This window comes from Pteropus alecto, unplaced genomic scaffold (assembly GCF_000325575.1).
Source record: "Pteropus alecto unplaced genomic scaffold, ASM32557v1 scaffold53, whole genome shotgun sequence".
NCBI lineage: Eukaryota > Metazoa > Chordata > Mammalia > Chiroptera > Pteropodidae > Pteropus > Pteropus alecto.
Window position 1 is genome coordinate 505,529 of NW_006434366.1, and position 20,570 is coordinate 526,098.

The 20,570-nt window shown below is 38.8% G+C and overlaps 1 protein-coding gene and 1 pseudogene across 6 annotated transcripts in view; one reads left to right on the forward strand and one right to left on the reverse strand.

The window, feature by feature from the left end:
• QRICH1 (glutamine rich 1) overlaps positions 1-20,570 on the reverse strand; it is a 34,900-nt gene that overhangs the window by 13,719 nt on the left and 611 nt on the right. For 3 of the 6 annotated variants that reach the window (XM_025044871.1, XM_015587184.2, XM_015587183.2), the window contains exons 2-3: positions 11,322-11,651; positions 1,684-2,727 (exon numbers count right to left, since the gene is read on the reverse strand). In XM_025044871.1, coding sequence (XP_024900639.1) covers positions 1,684-2,727; positions 11,322-11,630 — 1,353 coding nt within the window. In that variant the 5' untranslated portion in view covers positions 11,631-11,651. Of the gene's footprint in view, positions 1-1,683; positions 2,728-11,321; positions 11,652-19,326; positions 19,387-20,173; positions 20,302-20,570 lie in introns of those variants that run through there. The other 3 variants (XM_025044870.1, XM_006909072.3, XM_006909074.3) reach the window with 2 other exon arrangements.
• Positions 14,474-14,592, forward strand: LOC112477558 (annotated as a pseudogene).

Genomic DNA, 20,570 nt, shown 5'->3' on the forward strand with positions numbered 1-20,570 from the left:
AGCACCAAGAGGCCTGACCTGCAAATTGGACCATCGGGCCCAAGAGAGCTGAGAAGAGAGGCCTGAAGAGCTCCATCCCTCTGAGCAAAACTGAGCATAGAGCCCTATTACAAGTCTCCTGGCTGGTCTCTACTACTACATGCAATCAATTCTACACACCAGCACTTGATTCTTATCATGACTCAGGATTCTGGAAAACTTTTCCATCACAGATCATCAGATCAAACGGCACTCTTCATCCCAGGAAGATAACCCCTTTGCCCCTAAACTAATGCTAATCCCACAGCCCCCTTCTCATGTTTCCCTGGGCCGTGTCCCTTCTTTCCATCCCTGACTCTGTATTCATGCTGCTCCATTCTTTTGTCAATCTAAGCTAAAGCTAGAGAGCGTATGCTACTTTTCCCACAAAGATGCCTCTGCTGACTTTTTAACCTAGAATGATTTCTGAATTCCTAGTTTGTCTTTGTGTGTGTGTGGCACACAATGTCACACTTGAAAATGCTGCCTTATAAATAACTCGAAGATGTAGAAATCGTATGTTCTTACTACTACAACTGGACTATATAAGTTACCTGAAGCAATGAATCTGTCCTGTTCTACTGCTAACCCTGACAGCTGGATATTTAATAGTTCCTTAACAAAGTCACCTAAGACAATATACTATTACCTTTATGAAACCGCTTGGTCAGCATTTGTTTAATCAGTCATTTATGGCCTGAGTTTCTGAATGTGGTCCCTGGTCTAATAGTGCCTTGTTTGTGCCAGCTCCCTCACATGCATTCCCAGGAGCCCCTGCCCTCTGAGGCACACTGTTTGCAACAGTTTCATGAGATTAAAGGCCCTATATCCACTCTAAAGGTCTACTAGACAAGGGATTGGAAAGTTTACTAGCGGTCTTAAAAGAAGACAGCCTTAAGAAGATGAACAATTAGAAAAGATAAAAGAGCCAAACAATTTTAAAGTTAAAATTTTAACAGAGTTCTGTTTTTGCAACTTTTCTGTAAATCTAAATTACTTCAAAATAAAAAGCTTAAAAATTTTTTTCAACATAGTTGTCATGACAGAAGTCAATTAACCAAGGCTTATTTTGCCTATTTTTAAGGAACATAAAAACACCTTTGGGAAATCTCACTGCATAGGTGGTTTGTTCAAGATTCCCAAAGGTGATCATTCGTAATAGACCAACCAGGAGGTATTTCAGATCTTATTTACCTACACTGTGTCCACAGATGACAAGAAGGAACAATTTCACAGCCTCTCCACTGTGATTAGTTTACAGTCTGTATGCTAAACTACAGAAGTTCCACTAGATCAGTTTATTTGTGATGCACAAAGTGGCTCCTAGGACGAGAATAACACTTGGGCTGTCCTATTAGTCTCTACCTAGAACTTTACTCTTCCTAAAGAGAGATTACAATGAAGTACCCCAGGGAAGCTCCAAATCAGTTACTGGTCATTTCATTTACCTCCGGGTACCAGGATAGCACTACTGCCCGTTGTATAACTTCACCTGTTGCTTCTGTCCCTCCTCCCCCATCCCAACTAAAATATTAAATGCTGTGTTACTGTAAGACCAACATCACTGCAGTAAACAAGCCATAGGTGCTAGAGGTTGCCAGGTAAGTTCAGTGTTATACTGGGCCCCTGAGGGAGCAGGCTGCCCTGCAGATAAGTCTCACTTACTGAACAAGTAACCTGGAGCTGCTGCTGCTGTGGCGGTGGCGGCGGCGGTGGCGGCGTCTGTTCCTGCGGCGTTTGTTGTTGCGGCTGCTGCTGAGGGTCCCATATATGGACAGTCTGAGCTGTATTCTGGTATGTGCCTGCTACAGCCTGCACAGCCACTGGAATGTGGATGTTGCCATTCATGAACTGTGCTGGAAAGAGAGAGTTTGCAAGGGTCTGCACTACCTCTTCATGGGAGTTTTTCACTACAGATGTGGTGCCCACCATCTTCTCCTTGTCATCCTCCAGCTTTACAGCTGCCAGGGCCGTGGGTGAGCCACTGACGTGAACTGCATTGTAGGCTTCCTGGGGAATGGCAATATGGGTAATGCTCTGCTGCTGAGGGTCCCCCCGGGGCTGGGCAGAGTAAACAGGGATGGTCCAGGTTTCTCCTGTAGGGCTAGTAATGGTCCCAGTAGCACTGTACAGGTGGGCACTGTCCACTGTCAGTAAGTCTGGCCTCAAAGATACATAACTCTGCTGTTGGCCTTGTGGAATGGCCAGCACGGTGGCCACCGGCTGCCCTGAGATGGCATAGGACACAGTGATGGGCATGTCCACTTTGCGCTTCTTCACTGGCTGGAGAACACTGGCTGTGCCAACCCGCCGCTCCCCTTCCCGCGGTGAGCCTTGCTGGGACGGTGGTGGGGAAAGGGCCCCCACGGTCTGGATTTGGATCTGTTGACCCCCAGTAAGAGACTGGCCAGCCACCAACTGAGCCTGGATCTGCTGATGGGGGATGTGCTCCTCTGGGATCTCTGCAGTCTGGATCTGCTGGGCTGCCTGCACGTGCTGCACCTGGATCTGGGCTGCCTGCAGCTGCGAGGGGCTGGGGCTCTGCAGAGACGGGGTCTGGATGGAAGGGGCTGCCGGCTGTGGTGCTTGGCCTTGGATTTGCACCTGGACCTGGATAGGTTGCTCAGCAGGCTGGTGAACAGTGGTGAGCTGCGGGGAGAGCTGTTGAGCCGAGACCTGCTGTGGAGACTGCTGTACCTGTACCTGTACCTGCAGCGACGAGATTCATTAGTGAGTTAACCAGGCAACAATGAGAATAGAAGAAAAGACCTCAGGCATAGGCCCTGGATAATGTGAAGAGAATGGGCTGCTATACCCAAGGCTTCTGAGGGGGCCACAATTCCAAGTCTCCAGCATCACACTTCATTCAGTAAGAGCAACATACACCCATCCAACAGCAAGCAAGACTATAGCCTGGGGCCTACGAAGGAAATATCAGAACTTTTGCTCATTTTTTCACTCTTCTTTTAAATGTCGGCAGTTCATCAAAAGGTTAAACATACAAAGATATGCAAAACAAACCATATGACCCAGCAATTCCACTCCTAGTATATAACCAAGAGAAATTAAACTGTGTCCACACAAAAACTTGGATATGAATATTTATAGCAGCATTTTTCATAATAGCCAAAAAGTGTAAGTAACCTAAATGTCCACTGACTGATGGATAAATAAAATGTGAGATTTCCATACAACAGAATCTTATTTAACAATAAAAAGGAATGATATTTTCACGCATGCTACAACACAGATGAACCTTGGAAACAATTACATTAAGTAACTGCTTAATGGGTACCGGGTTTCTTTTTTAGGGTGATGAAAATATTCTAAAATTGCATTAACTGTTGCGCAACTCTGTGAATAGACTTAAAAACCACTTAATTGTACACTAAATGAGTGAATTATATTTCAATAAAGCCGTTACTAATTTAAAGAGATAAGCAAGGAGGTTGTGTAAAGAGCATAAGTCTTGAGATCACAGACTTGACACTGTGCTTTTCAGGCTGAGTCCTCTAAGTATCAGTTTCCTCAGGTATTAAAAAAAGGGGGAGAACCCCTACTTCCTTAGAGTTGGCGTGAGCATAATGTTTATTTGTACATAGTAGGTGCTCAAAAATATTTTCTTCCTTATAAGTATTATTTCTTTATACCAGTGAATCTTAAAATAAATAATCTTAAATAAAAAATCTTACCATTTGCAATGACATGGATGGACCTAGAGGGTACTATGCTAAGTGAAATAACTCAGGCAGAGAAAGACAAATACCATATGATTTCGCTGGTATGTGGAATCTAAAGAAAAAAATAAACCAACAAACAAAACAAAAACATACTCACAGATACAGAAAACAAGCTAGGATTGCCAGATGGGAGGGGATTTGGGGGACTGAGTGAAAAAGGTGAAGGGATTAAGAAGTACAAACTGGTAGTTACAAAATAGTCACGGGGATATAAAATACAGCATAAGGAATATAGTCAATAATATTGTAATAACTATGTATAGTACCAGATGGATACTAGACTAATTGAGGGGATCACTTTGTAAATTAGGTAAATGTCTAACCACTAAGCTGTACACCTGAAACTAATATAAAAATATGAAATGTCAACTAATTGAGATAAAAAAAATTTTTTTTAATTAAAAAAAAAAAAAAAGAGTTAAAGCACTTTCTGGCATTTCTTTACCCATGTCAACGCAATGAATAAGAAATCCAGATATATGTTTATAATTTATTCATAAGTATCCTAAGTCAATAAGAAATTAAATGTTATTTGGGTTACCTCTCTTCAAATTTTTTATTTATATAAAAACAACTCTTTATCTGATAATTACTACATGGTCATAGTAATACTTTGAAAACTCAGCAAAGTAAAAAAAAATTTTTACTTGAATTTATAGCTCCTAAAAGAGTCCTTAACAAAAAAAAAGGACGAAAAGGCAAAAATCTAAGAAAGGAATTCAGAAATTGGTATTGTACTTTATTAACTCTATGTTTCTTAATAGGTTTAGCTGCAATTTTCAAGGTTATAATACTTAGGTCAGAAACTAACAGATCTAAACCAAAACTATATTTTCTTACAGCAGAAAATTAACTATATTTTCTTACAGCAGAAAACTTAATCTAGGCTTAATAATTGAATTAAGCCTAGATTAAGTTGAATCTCAAGAAATAGAAAAAGGAAGATCATTCCTAAGCCTAGAGTATCCTAGAAAAGGGAAGAGGACATTTCCAGGGAAATGAGTTTGGTTTTCTGTTGCTTTAAAAAGCACTGTTTCTTATCTTCTATTAATCTCTCAAAATTCATAATATATTTTAGTTCCCTTCTTATTCGGCTGCCCTCACCACCTTTTCCAGAGTTTGTAACTGCCTTTGTTGTTGTTAAGAGATGCACTTAAAATAACTACACATCTGGGTTCTTGATCATATGTGTATAGTACTAATTACTTTCTCCTTGAGCATTCTATTTTAACCTGGACACATTGCTTTCTAGGTCTTTTGGACAGCAACCAAACTAGGATTGGATATCACTTCTGAGCTGGTTTAGTTTCTTTTTTTCTGATGACCTCTTTCCTAGATTTTTTATTTCACTGAGTATATATTATCAATTAAGATTTTCAGGAAGTATGTTTGAATGTGGTCCACAGATCAGCAGCAAGCAGCGTTGACTTGGGAAACTGTTAGAAATGCAGATTCTCTGGAAATGAAAACACTATGTTGAGGAGATATCCGCACCCCATATTCCAAGCAGCATTATTTACAATAGCCAAGACACAAAATCACTCTAAGTGTCCATCAATGGATGAATGGATAAAGAACTTGTGGAATTTATATATATACAATGGAATATTATTCATCCATAAAAAAAGGAGGAAATCCTGCTGTTTGTGATAACACGGATGGACCTTGAGGGCATTACGCTAAGTAAAATATGTCAGAGAAAGACAAATACTATATTATCTCACTTATATATGGAATTTAAAAAACAAAACCAACCAAACTCATAGAAAAAGAGATTAGATTTGTGGTTACCAGAGGTCGGGAGGGAGGGGAGAAGGAATTTGATAAAAGTGGTCAAAAGGTACAAACCTCCAGTTATAAGTACATACTGGGGATGTAAGGTACAATATGACTGTAGTTAACATTAATGTATGGTATATATGAAAGCTGTTTAAGAGTAAATCCTAACAGTTCTCATCGCAAGGAAGATATTTTTTTCTTTTTTATATATATGCGATGATGAATGTTAACTAAACATTCATCATAATCATTTCATAATATGTCAAATCATTAAGCTGTACACCTTAAACTTATACAGTGTCACATGTCAATTATATCTCAATAAAACTGGAAAAAAAAAGAAATGCAAATTCTCAGAATTGACCTTAGATCTACTCAATCAGAATTTGTGGGCCGGGGAGGGCATTTGTTTTAAGAAACCTTCCAAGTGATTCCAATGTACCCTAAAGTTTGATAACCACTAGTCTAGAAGTTTTATTGGACCTCACTTGTCTAGGCTTTTAACTAGTTTACAGGTGAATAACCTATTTCTTTTTCCTCAGGGTCTGTGCAGAACCTATGTAATCCAGAGCTCAATACAACATAAGGACTAAGTACTCCAACTAATGAGAAACCATGAAATAATACACGTAATACCCCATTAGGAATCTTCTTTCAATCACTAAAACTAAAAATATACATATCTAAATAATACCATTTGTGGTTGTCCTTTTTTGTTTTGTTTTGGCTAAAGTATAAAACCAATTTTCTTTCTTTCTTTCTATCTATCTATCTATCTATCTATCTATCTATCTAATCTATCTATTCTATCTATCTATCTATCTATCTATCTATCTATCTATCTATCTTTTAGGCGAGGCAACCTTTCGTTGACCTCACAGATTGCAAGGACCTTGTCAGCTTACAATCCCTTATGTTTTATTTTTTATGCCTACAGCACCTGGTCTTCCTAGGTCATCTCCCATCCAAGTAATAACCAGGCCCAACCCTGCTTAGCTTCCGAGAACAGACATTGGGATTGTTCAGGGTAGCATGGCCGTAGACAACCAATATTCTATTTAAAGGAGAATTAACTGGGTTGTGTGTTGGGTCGATTTCCAAATTCCACCTCATAAACAATGTTTAAATTTACTTTCCTATTTCCACAAGAAATAAGAAACAACTTTTCTCCCACATTTCCCTTAGGTTGCACTGGTCCAATATCCATTAGTCACATGTGGTTAGCAATCACATGAAATATGGCTTGTCCAAATTACAATGTGTTGCAAGTGCAAAAGACAACCAGATTAGAAAACTTTATACCAAAAAAAGGTAAAGAGTTCATTAATAATATATTAACTACATGTAGAAATAATATGTTGGGTTAAATGTGATTTTAAAAAAATCAATTTCACCTCTTTTCTTCTTTTTAAAAAGAGGCTACTAGAAAATTTAGAATAGCATATGTCTTACATTCTATTTTTTGTTTGAGTCTCACTGAGGAGGGACTGCTGATGATACTGCTCAGTGTGCCAAGAGACAACCCCACTAGGTGAGGAATCACAGCACCTAGGATCCAAACCCAACCGTGTCTTTTAACGACTAGTCGGAAAAACCTTAGGGATGTTGGCCAAATTTCATCTTTCAAATAACACTTTTCTGAAAGTAGTAAAGTCTTTATCCAAGTAGTAAACATTTACCAAACTCTTATACAAATGAACTTAGAAACATAAACAGGGAAGAAATTTAAACGTGGGTTAAAGACTGGACATAAAGGGCCAGAAGAGGCATATAAATAGTTCACCAATCCAAAGTGATGATCAGGCAGTGAGAATAGCTGATTTTAATTATTTTTGGCTTCAAATCCATGTTTCCAGAATATACTATGAGCGCTGCCTCCCCAAGGCAGAAGCATGGATCACTCTCCTAAACACTCCTGCAGCTAGAGTGAAGGCATGTGACCAAAGATTCCCAAATTAGACACACTGCATGAAACTTGGACTCAGAAAGGAGCTACATGAGGCAACAAGAACCACAACCTCCATTTTCTGGTGAGAGTGGAGGAATGTGGCAGAAATGGAGCAAGATGGCATAAATCCCAATGAAAGACTGTGTAAGGATGAGGATGTGCCTAGTGGTGTGGCTGAAGGTCTCTGCCAGGCTAGCAATGCAACTTGAGTCCTGTTCCTAGCTGTGCCGCCTCCTCGAATGATTCTCTGGCCCTCCCATGAATTTCATGAACTACTATCCTTTAGTGAATTTTTTTTTTCTGAGTAAACTAGGGGAAGAATGGGAAATGTTGCCTGATATTTATAACTAAAACTCGAAACCCAGATGGATACAGAAAACATCACTGCAAGCTGAAACTTTAAGATAGTATTTATCCTGGGAGAGGCGGTTGTTCATAGAGGTACTAGAGATTTTAACCTACATCTGTAACATTATAAGTCTTATAAAAAGAGGCAAAAATGGCAAACTGGAAACACTTGTTTACTAATAAATATTTGTCTAGATACCTTTCAAATGTTTGAAAAGCAACTGGGGTCCTAGATAGGAATGGTACTAATGAGGAGAAGAGGAGGAAGAAAACAATAGCAGCAGCCATTACTTATTTACTGGGGGCTTACTATGTGCCAGGCAGTGTGCTTAGGGCTGTGCTTATGTAATTCTCGAAGTAACTGTAACATCTAAATTCTTTTAATTCCATGACGTAGATAAGAAAATAGATTCAAAGTGGTTAAGCCACTTGCTTAAGATATTATCTAATGTAGCAGAGGCAGACCAAACTCACGTTTGTCTAAGGGCCAAGTCTGGCTCTTGGTTACCTCCTTCTTCACTCTCAGCAATTCTACACTGCGATGAGGGGTTAGGGAATGTTCCGGCATGGAAGGAATGTGCAACAGCAAGAAGAAAAAGAGAAAAAGGGATAGAAGTTGGGATGACAAATGAAGAAGAGTTGCACTTTGAGCCACTGAAGACTTCAGATTTTGACTTCTAGCAACAAAAGTAGTGCTAAGAAGTCCCCTTTCCCAAAGCATCCTTCACTTAGAAAGAGGCCAGAATGACCAACCAGCCTTGTATAAAGCCTCAGTTCCTGCCCTGTAGAAAAGCAGAGAAGAAAGTACAGTTCTATAGGTGCTAAGCAAAACCCAAGCCTTGGCATTCAACATCAGAGGGCCTTTCCTCTGGCACACACAGTTAACGACATGTGAGTGCTTTAGGAAGTATCCAACTCAAGAGGGCTCTTGCAAGGGAAGTTTCAAATGAATCTCCTTCACCTAGCTCAGCCAGACCTGTCAGCAACAGGAAACTTGGGCGTTTTCTAGTATTATACACACTGTCAAGGCATTTACATGAGAACTCTTCCTTTTGCCTTCAGAAGGTGCCTCCCTATCTTAACTAGACATATATTACCATGATATTATGATGTAAGCAATATATATTTTGGTCTTTGTCTCTGGTTCCTGGCCAGAGCTCCTAAAACCTTTGTAATTTCCTAAGTGATAATAAAGGTGTTAGGAATATCCTGTGTTCTAATGAGGCAACTCCTGGGGGGCTCCTGGATGGGGGCTGGTCACCAGAAAGACCAAGTCAATTATTAGAAGCCTGGTACTTTCAACCCCATCGCCCATTCCCTGGAGGGCCAAGAGGGCCTAGAAATTGAGTTATTAATCATAACTATGTGATTCAGTCTCCATAAAAATCCCAGAAGTATGGGATTCAGGGAGCTTCTGGGTTGGTGAACACATCTATGTGCTGGGAAGGTAGTGTACACCAACCCCATGGGGACAGAAGCTCCTGTGCTCAGAACCCTTCAGAACCTCGTGCTATTTATCTGGCTGTTCATCTGTATCCTTTTTTATATAATAAATCAGTAAACATGTTTCCCTGAGTTCTGTTAGCTGTTTTAGCAAATTATTGAACCCAAGGAGGGGTAAAGAGAGCCCCAATTTCTAGCCAGTCAATCAGAAGTACAGGTGACAACCTGGGACCTGCTACTGGTGTCTGAAGTGGGTGTCAAGTCTTAGGGAACTGATCCCTTAATTTGAGGGATCTGATGTTAACTACAAGAAGACAGTATCAGAAGTGAACGGAATTGCAGGAAAGCCAGCTAGTGTTGGAGAATTGGTCGATGTGGAAAAAATCCCACACATCTGGTGGTCAGAAATGTGAGTGTGGTAGTAAGAGGGAGTAAAGAAACAGTTTAATTCAGACAGCTACTCTTCTAATTAACTTCTATACCTTTGTCTCCTAGCAATTCACTAAAATTGTTCTAAGGATGTAATTACTTTGTCAAATCCAACCATCTATGTGCTGCCTGTAGGCTGGACAGATGAAGTCATGGGAACAGAACAAATTCTCTGGGGTGATGACAAATCATTTTAAAAAAGCAACCTAATTTTACCATAATTGAATTTAAAACAGCAATCTAGAATACAGCCTAAGCCCTTCAAGGTAGTAAATTGTGAAATTTCAAATAATAATATAGGTAAAATTTTTTATTCTTATCAAAGAGTTAGGTTGAGACACAATACTATGGGGCAAAGAGTTGAGTAGGCAGGTCTGTTCAGCCCTATATTCAGAGCACACGGGTCACCTCTCTAGTCTCATCCATTTGCTCAGTGAACTCCAATTATACAACTAGCCTTTTTTTCTTTTGCCGTTTTTCAAATAAGCGGGATCCAACCTGAGGACTTTCTGATTTGGAATGTTCCTTCCTCAGATAACCACGTTTGCCAACTATCTTTGGTCTTAACTCAAATGTCACCAGCACATTGAGGTTTACACCCTGGCCATCCCCTTATTTACCTTTCCCTGCCCTTCCTTCCTTACAAAGACTGCAGTAAACCACTGTATTTCTCCATGTACCAGGTGCTTCATCTACTATCTCACTGAGTCTCACTAAATACTACTTCCACTTGATATGTGAAAAAAATAGGGCTAAAAATATTAAAGATCATGTCAACGAATAAGAGGGGTAGTCAAATTTCAACCTAGAGCCATGTCCATTCCACCCACATATATCCCCCAGGGGCAAAGGGGCTACATTCTATCTCATCGGACACATCACTCCACATTCCTGCGTCTCCATCATGTTTCACTCCCTTTCCTATTTTCTTGATGGAAAAAGCACTGAGGGCAAAATGAAATGCAACCACAATAGACAGAAGCAAGAAAACAAAATTTGTAACTAGAGATTATTAGTTTCACATAAGGACCCCTTAAAGAGAAAAACTTTTCCCATCTCAGCAAATATATTAGTTTCTCCTCTTTCAGTAAGCTTATTATCTATTAGCATTATTTCTTGAGACCTATAAACAGCAAATACAGACCTAAAAACCTACAAGTGATTCAATCATGGAGCCATACAACTAAATGAAAATCATTAAAATATATCAGCCTTTCCATTTTGAAACAAGTTCCAAATGTCATGCTTTTAGTAATGAGCCAAGACTAAACCTGTGTTCTTGATCTACTCAGGGTAACAGAAGGGAAACTTCAGTCACATATAGCTGTGTCCCTCCCAAATCCAGTCCCAGACCTCTATTTCTATACTGTTCAATTCTCCAAAGCAAATGGCAAATATCTACGGTCTTTTCAGTTTACAATGGTTGCGAATATTTTTAGTCTGATTAACTATGAAATATAAAAGCCTTTGTGTTAAATAAAATGTTTCAAAAAACGGCATTCCCCCTAGTGAAAATAACCTAACATCTGTATATAGATGGAATGCTCACACTAGCCAAAATTGTGATGGCAAATAAAGTCTATTAAATAGGATGCACCTCATCATTTCCCTTTTACCTGAACCTGCTGTGGCTGTTGAACCTGGATCTGCTGTTCTTGCTGGGTTTGTGGCTGAACACTGGTGGTGACTGGACAGGCAAGTTCAAGCAAAGACCCGGCCACTTCGGTGCTGTCTGTGTAAATGCAATTCCCACCCTGCTGGTACACCATGGTGGTAGTCGCCGTCTGCTGGAACTCCTGAAGGGCTTCTGGCCCCTTAGAGGCTAGTGAGTCCAGAAATTCTTTCATCCTGTGTTGCGGGACAGACCGCGCCTTCACTCGGATGTACTCTTCAAAGGAGATGGTGTTCTCCAGAGAATTATTCATATTGTAGAGTCCTTAGGGTTCCTAGTAATAAAAATAAATGGCCAGAAGTCAAAATTATGCTGTTGTTTTTATACCTTGAAATGCACAGGGCAATCTCTCTTGCATCAGAGTGAAATATTCAGGGCAGCTGTAAACATCTGGAATCCGAAGTAAAATTTTATTATACCACCTTATTTTTTCAGTTAATGGCATCTGAAAATTATTTCCATAAAAAATTCTTAAATCAAACTATCACACTGAGGACAAAAAACAAAAGCATGCATCACAGTACTGGATGAAAGAGGCCAAAAACACACTCTCCACCCAGCACTAGGCCAATTCCATCTTTTCTGCAGAGCCAAGCAGCGGACAATAAGTCACACGCAAAACTGCTCTGTGACCATCACACAAAGAGGACTACCAAGAAAGCTAGGGATTCCTACTAACATGTTCTATTTACACTGTCAACTATGTCCTACAGTGAAGGGTCAGGTATACTACCTAGCTGTGGCAAGACCCAAGAGACAGGGGATGTGCTCTTCACCTCTCATTAGAACCACCCAAAATCCCATTTTGCCATATACTGCTCACATTCATTTGTTAACATCGCTTACTGGTTAAGAGCATGGATTTTGCAGCCAGACTGCCTGGGTTCAAATACTAGCTCCATCTCTCCTTAGCTGTGTAATCCTAGATAAGCCCGTTAATCTTAGTTTTCTTGTCTATAAAATTGGCATAAAACAGTTTTACCTCATAAAGTTGATATGAAGATTAAATATATGTAAAGCACTTAGAAAGTACCTAACATATAGATAGTCCTACATAAGTATTAATATTATTAAAATAAGTAGAGAGAGAGTTGAATACTGCCTTAAATAACTAGGTAACTACTAAAAATCAGAAATAATTCTACAAGTTTTTCATCTGGGTATTCATCTTTAGAATTAATCTGCAGGGGTGGATAGTAACTTTCAATTACCTAGGGGATAACCACGCAATCATCTATGGACGGCTGAGTGCCCTGCCGCTGCCTTTATACCATTCTTTCTTGATCAGTTCCACCTCCAGAACAAAAGCAGCAGTAGGATACGTGAGTAACACAAACCAAGTAAACCTTTTTGCCAAAAGGACTCTCAGTCAGTCTCAAATGTCTGGAATAGTGATTTGTTTCCTTGAGCCAGCAAGGCTAGAAATATGTCTCTCTGTCACTGCTCACATGTTCTGCCTTTTGTTACAGATATAAGGTATATCTCTCATCTATTCCACCTGGCTGTAACTGGCAGACAAGACTATATCCTGGTCCTCTCTAAATGGCTGACACATGGTGCTTCATTACGTTTGGAATTCAGTGTGGAATAAGAAGGATTAAGACTCTTTGTTTCTGTAATATCTATAACTTACAACCATAAATGTTATGTTTTCCCTTAATAAATGGTTAGTATATACATTGGGAAAAAACCCACAGGGAGAGTAAGGCCAAACAAAAATATGATTGTTACTGCTGTTAATTTACTGACACTGACAATATTTCTGTGGCATGTTATGTAAATATAGCATACAAATTATATTCGGTGCTTTCAAACAGAAAGACCCAGCAATAAATCTTTTATAATGATGTACAATATATTGTAAATACATTTCTCTCTAAATAAAAAACAACACATATACCTTATCCGGCCTAAAATCAAAATTCTTAAGCCACTACTCTCTGGAGAGCCTCCACTTCTTTCTTAGGAAACCCCAAGCACAGTAGAGTGCACAGACTAGCAAGTGCAGGTCAAGGGAATACCAGGTGAAGTTGCTGCTGCTGGTCTCTTTTCTGAAATTTAATTGTTTGTCCCCTTCTCACCTCTCCTCTGACCATCTCCCTTACCCAGCTCTTCCTTCTCCACTGAAGGGGCTTTCAGTTATTTTCTCTCAGAGTAGAAAATTAGGAAGTTTGCTGTAAGACTTCAAAATCAAGCTATCAATGATGTCCATGGCACCTACGTGTAAGAAGAGCATCAACGCCAAGCATTCCATTCTTCCACTACATATTCAGAGCAGGCCACTCCAGTAAAGGTGACTCATCACCTCACCACATCAGCACAGCATGTATCTAAACTTCCCTTTGAGAAGAGAATGAGGACTGGAATTTCCTTAAGAAGGCACCTTTCATAATATAGAGCCAACAGCATAACAAAGTTCACAATATGTGACTCTAATACCCTTATTACATATATCATTCTGCTCAAAAGAGAACAAAAGACATATGAATAGCAATTAACCCATTCTATACCATGCTGGTATCTATTTGTCTTTTTTACCTCTATTATAAAACAGCAGAGATCAACTGAAATTTACTTTTCCTAAAATTTATTTACTTCAACAATTAGTTGCATTGCTACAAAATACTGAGACTAAATTCTGAAGACTGCTTGTGCTGGAATCACAGCTACTGTGTCAAAGCAGTTTTTTAAAAAAGTATAGAGAATCATGCAACAAAAACTTTGTCTCAAATCTGAGAGAAGATAAATATTAGCAAATACAAAGAAACACTGCAAATTAAATTTATAGAACTAGAAAACCTTCATTCAAATACTGCCTGGTAGAGGCAGTCCTAGAATCTTCCTAGTGACCTTATCTCTTTTCACTTTTTCAAGTTTCCGTAATTCCAACAGTTTAAACTTCATCTGAAGTCTGATGTTAATATAAATTAGGAGAACTGCCTCAACTTTTCTTCCCAGAAACAAGTTTGTTTTCAGTGTGAAATTCCACCTAGTTTTTTGTTTTGTTTTTTTTGAGGGAGGGCAAAAGTAATACAATCATTTTCTAAGGAAAAAAAAAAGTTCAAATGGTAAAGTATAAAATGAAAAGTAAGAACAGTCTATAGCCATGCCATCCTGAACGAGCCCGATTTCGTCTGATCTCGGAAGCTAAGCAGGGCCAGGCCTGGTTAGTACTTGGATGGGAGACCACCTAGATATACAAGGTGCTATAGGTGTTAAAAAAAAAAAAAAAAAGAGAGAGAAAGAAAAGTAAAAACAGCTAAATATGCGTTGACTTCTGATTCTTGATCATGTTCCCCAACCTCTGCCAATCATATTTTTATTTTTGCCATGATCACTTTCATAGTTGTAAACCTCTATTTGTAGACTCATTAATTTTTAGAGTATCTCTAGACTGACCCACTATGTAACATAAAGAAATCAAAATTCTACGCCTTCTAGTTTTGACAACCATTAAGCTAAATGAGTATAATTTCTGTTTAATCAACCTTTTAGTTTTAGAACATAGCATTTCATACCAAATCGAATTCAGAACTTATTTTTTTAATCAAGGTTCCAAATATGGTAAAAATCATTCTGCTCCAAACAAATCCTACATATTAGTATTTCTAGAATACAACCTTCAAAAAAGTCACTATAAGAAATTCTAGTCTAAATATAAATTTATTCTCTGAGCAGAAGGGTAAATAAGATGGATATTCAGATCTCAAAAAGAATGAAATAAAAGCTTAGGAAAGTATCTGCTATAAAGTCTCAAAGTTCATTCTTTAAGCTTTAATCAAAAAAAAGGAAAAAATCAATAGCTTGAAGTAGAAAAAATTCTATAAAACTCAGAAAATGTTGATAAAGGTTCATACACAGATGTTCATTATATTATTCTCTATTCTTGTGAAAACATTTGAAAAATTCTATGATAAAAACGCCTTTTGGTTAGTAGCAGCTAGCCATATGTTTCAAGTAGTTTAGATTCCAAAGTATAAAACCCTCTGTAGCGCTCCCAGCTTAGAGCCTCCTGTTGGTGGAACTTCAAGCAGAAGCCCTTGCTTCCAAATGCTTTTTTTCTTTCACTAAGCCCCCAGGAGGTTCTTCACTGACTGTTGAAGTCTACAGAATCAGAGGAAGTTAAAAAATATTAATAATGGATTCAATGACAAATTTAAAAAATTAATAGAAACTAAGGCAATTTCAAAGAACATTCCAATCTGTCCATTTATATGGACTAAAACACACATGACTTCATTTCTTATCCTTTTAACCTGCTCACTTGGCAGTATCCACCAGACTGACACACCCCAATAATGAAAGTACATTAAGTCAGCATTTGACCTGACACAAAAGCGCGGCTTAAAAAGGGAGAAAAAAAACCTTTCAGATATATATTGAAATATTTTAGACCAGTTGCTGAGTAAAGAACAACACTGAGAAAAATTAAACAAATTCAATAGTGATGACGGTTTCTCTCTTTGCTTTTATGTCCAGAAAAAGTCCTCCCTACCATAAGATCAGGTCATTAGCCATCTCCAATTTTTAAAATTTACAGTGTATTTTTAAATATAATGCTCTGATCCATTTAGAATTTATTTTTCTAAATTCTAAAGTGTAAGATAAGCATCTAATTTCATTTTTTCCAAAGACCAACTTGTCCCTTTATCATTTATTGAACTAGAGATTCTTTTGCCCACTGACTTCGAATGCCACTGTCATTATATACTAAATTCATATAAAAGTCTGCTTCTAAGCTTTTAGTGTGTGATTCCACAGCTCTTGCTATAATACAGTAGCTTTAAAAAAAGCTTGTTAATACCTGGAAAATTCTTACCCCACAACACAATCGTATTTATATATTCCAACATTGCTTAATTATATACATAAAAAAAAAGGCTGGCAAAAAAAAATGCATCTAAATGCTAATGGTAGTTTTGCCTGGGTTGTGGAATCACAAAGGACTTAAACATTCTCCTGTATTTTCCACGATTTGTATTAAACCAAAAAAAATTAAAAAGTAATTTTTACGGTGGTTATATCGCAAAAACAGTAACAGACACTAACAATTCTGGTTGCTCATAGTATGACTTTTCTCTCAAAATCTCGAACTCTTAAAGACAAAACCATTAAGCACCAGAAGCCTGCATAATAACAAAAATTGTTAACTTCTTCAAGATGCTGTTCACAAGACACACAGGGGTGAGCCTTGATAATGAAGAGAAATGGATAAACACGAAACTACTCTCTATAAACCCCATCCCCAAAATAAGATCTTAATTAGCTCCATGTCAAAGACCTGTTGAGGAGCAGCAAATATTAATTAAAATACTTATGAAAAACATGAAGCTGGAGAGACAGTTGAGTACTCCCAATTTTTGGAAGTCAGAAATGGAAAGAGATGGGAAAGCACTCTGGGGCTCAACTGGGTGGAGGAAGTCTGTAAACAATCACTTGCTCCTGAATACTTTAAGTATATAGCTGCTTTGCAAAACAATAAACAAACAAACCACCCCAAAAACCAACAGACCCAAGAAACTTTTCTTTTGTATGCACACCTTGATCACTAGTATTTCTCCTGTACTTCTTTTATTTGAGCTTAGCGTAATCCCTGACACAGAGCAGGTTCTCACATATGAAAGTTATCATTATTTTATCACTAGAACACAAAATGGTACCATAGACAAAGGTTACTCTAAAAGAGCAATCTATTACATTTCTATTGCTTTTTTTTTTTTCTATTTATGTACTAAGGAAAGACCTAAGTACTCGCTGGAATTATTCCTTCTTGAGTCCCCTCAAATCTGATACCTCTTCCTGAATCTGCAGAGTGTATCTTAAATATATGGGAGACTAAGAGAAGATACAAAGGAGAGCTGCCTCAAAGTCCTGTCTTCCTGTTTACCCAACAGTCCTGTTCGTGGGCCCATCTCAAGATTCACATCTACTCTAGCAATGGCCCCTCATAGCTTAGGAAGTCTAGTATGAAGAACTCATTCACATGAAAAAAAATCAATTTCCATTTTAAGTAGTTGCAGTCACATTTGTCCTAATTAACGTAAGTCATTTTAAAGGAGCAAATTTGGAGACATATTTCTATTCTTAAAGATATTAATCCACTACAGGGTTTGTGATAGAAATTATCCCATTGGGCCATTCATCTCCCCCATGCCTTTTTGAGAGGAGTCCCTGATTTAGGGCATTTTCACCACGGTTCTATTTTTGGACAACACACTTTCAACCAGGAACTTAAATTCACATTCCTACCAAAAGTTGATCGTCTGTAAATTGGCACAACCATTCGTAATATCTAGTAAAGCTGAAAACATCCATTCTATATCACCCAGCAATTCTATCCCTAGGTATATATGACACACACATATACAAAGGTAATTATATTAGAATGTTCACAGTAGCATCGTTAATAATAGCCTCAAACTGGAAGGAATAAAGATGTCTATCAATATTAGAATGGTATATTCATCTAGCAGGACACTATAGAGAAAGGGGAATGAATGAACTGCAGCTGCCCACAACCTGGATGAATTTCACAAACACAATGCTAAAGAAGGAAGACAGAGTGATTCCATTTACATAAATCTCAAAAGCATACAAAACCACGTTGTTGAGGGAGACAAAGTTGTAAAAATAAAAACAGAGAACATGATTATCATAGAAGTCAGAAAAGTAATTATCTCTAGAAGTTGAGAAGCTGTGACCAGGAAGGGACCCATGGAAGGGTTTAGTTCAGGGGTGCTGGCATTGTTCTATTTCTTGAAGAAGTGGTAATTACACAATGGTTCACTTTATAATTTTTCGCTAAATTGTATAAAGATCATCTGAATTTATATAGATATTTCACAAACTTTTGAAAATTAAAAAAAAAAAAAAAAAAAAAAAGAGCTTTCTGACATGGACCACCAGCTCTACCTATAGTTTTGTCCTTCCCTGAAGTGTGAAACCAAAGGACAATTCTCTTCTCCCTTGCAGCAAAGAGGTTAATCTATCGTTTCTTCATGCAGGCACAATCACAAATTACAATCCAGTATGACACATAGGAAAAAAAACAAATGAGTTTAAGTGAAGGCTGAAGAGGACCTAAAACATATGGAACAAAATGCAGGGCAACTAAATACAAAGTAACAGAAAAGAAAAGGTATTCATGTACCTCTCAATCTGAGGCTGAGAAATAAAAGACCATTAGAGATAAAAGGTGACCATTTAAAAAGGAGACAAGCAAGAAGCATGGCACATCAAGGACAACTCACAACTGATTAAATTAAAAGAAGGCGTGCAAGTTTAAAGGAAGAAATCCCTGATTCTGAGGCTGTCATAATGGAGGACAGTCACATCCAGAACTACTGACTTAGGTTACCTTTTTGGAGCAATTCAAATTCACAAGAAACTTCAACTACTATTTGATCTTTTGTTTGAAATGGCATCTTTTGTTTGAAATGGCAAAGGGGATGTGGAAAGGCAGAGGTTCATGGAGAAATAAACAAATTATTCATCGCAGAGGACTGGAAATAGGACATCGTCTAATAAGTAAATTTTAATGAGCTTACAAAAAATATCTGCAAACACCGTTTAAAAGTCATATCTAAAACTTAATAGCTAAAAACAAAAATATTCCAAAACAAGCAGGCCTAAGAGATACATAAAAATTTAAGTGTACCCTAGATAAACTTGAGTGCTTTTCTTTGAACCATTTAGGTCCTTAGGAAAGCTGATGCCTCATCCCGTTAAAAACTTCAAAGTTGCACCCACTTACACTTTAAGAGAAAATTGCTCAAAGAGCAAACTGTGGCTAGATTCAAAGATGCAGTTCCCCCACATCTTCTATTTTCCAGCACCTAGTAGTTTCTGGCAGACAGTACCGAGAATGATTGGCAGGGTTTGTAATGTTTCAATATTACCAAGAAAAGAACTGCACACATATTTCCAGCATATGAACGATTATAACTCACCAGTCACCATGTTGCATGTATTTCTGTTGCTTGTCCTGAGTTCTTAAGACTTGTAACATTCTGAAGAAAACAGAACAAAGAAGTTCCTTCCATCCTCAGCCTCTTTTTAAATTTTAACTTTGTTCTTAAAATACAGTATATTAGAAAAACTACCCCATCATTATCAAATTTGATTAATTTTACCTCCTCTTAGCTTATTTTTCCTTAAACTTAATGAAACAAGACTGTAAAACACGAACTAGAAAATGTCTTGTCTTAGAAAAAAGAAGCGTGTTTCTCTAGGACAAATCTATAACTCCCTTGGCAACAGAGCACAGCACTGGTGTTTAAAAAAAAAAAAAAAAAAAAGGCCGAAAAAGACTGAAACCTATATCTAAAGTGCCTTTTGCAGTGATACACGGGCAGATTTTAGGACTTTCTTCCGCTGGGAAGAAGCAAAATACTGATTCTCAAGTTGTTCAATTTTGTTCTGGGCAACTTTTTGGCTGAGTAATAGTGGGCCCTTAGTCTAACAGTGCAAATCAGTCCCTCCCATTCACACAGAAGGCGGCTTTTAAGGATTTAATTAAAGTGGCATTTTAGAGCTCCAGTAGTTTCACTTTGTCCACAGAAGAGGATCCCCTTCCGGATCGCACGGAGATGATGTGTAGGAATAGCGCTTATGGAAGAATTACTTTCCGGTGACAAAAAAGCAGGTACCGCTGAAGAAAGGGCCTCCTAGGATTAACCTTCCTACCCCAGCACAAAGCAGCAGGACAAGGTGAGGAAACTCGAGAGGACTCGCAGCCCTCACAGACCAACAGGACTCAGTTTTACAAGCAGGACAGTACCCTCCCCAAGCACCCACCCCGCACATGGGCCTCGGGTCAACCGCATTCTTCGAGGAGAACGAGCACTCTCGCTCGCCTCTCCGCCTTTGCGGGGCCGCTAGCCAAACCGTAAAGCCGGTTGGTTTCTCCCGAGCAGTCCGGGGACGTCACCAGAGGAGGAAGGGCCCAACCCGCAACCTTCCTCACACTGCCAGTCTCCCGCCCGCGGCCCCTCCGCGCAGAAGGGGTGTTCTGCGCGCGCTCCCGGCAGCGCCGCCACCCAACAGCAAGACGCGCGACCCGAATCCGGGGGTCGCGGGCAGGCGCGCGCACGCCCCCGAAAGTCGCTCTTGCCCACGGGCCGCGGCTCCAGGAACCGAGATATCCGGACCGGGAACGCGCACGTCGGCGGCCACGCGCATCGAAAGGTCCGGA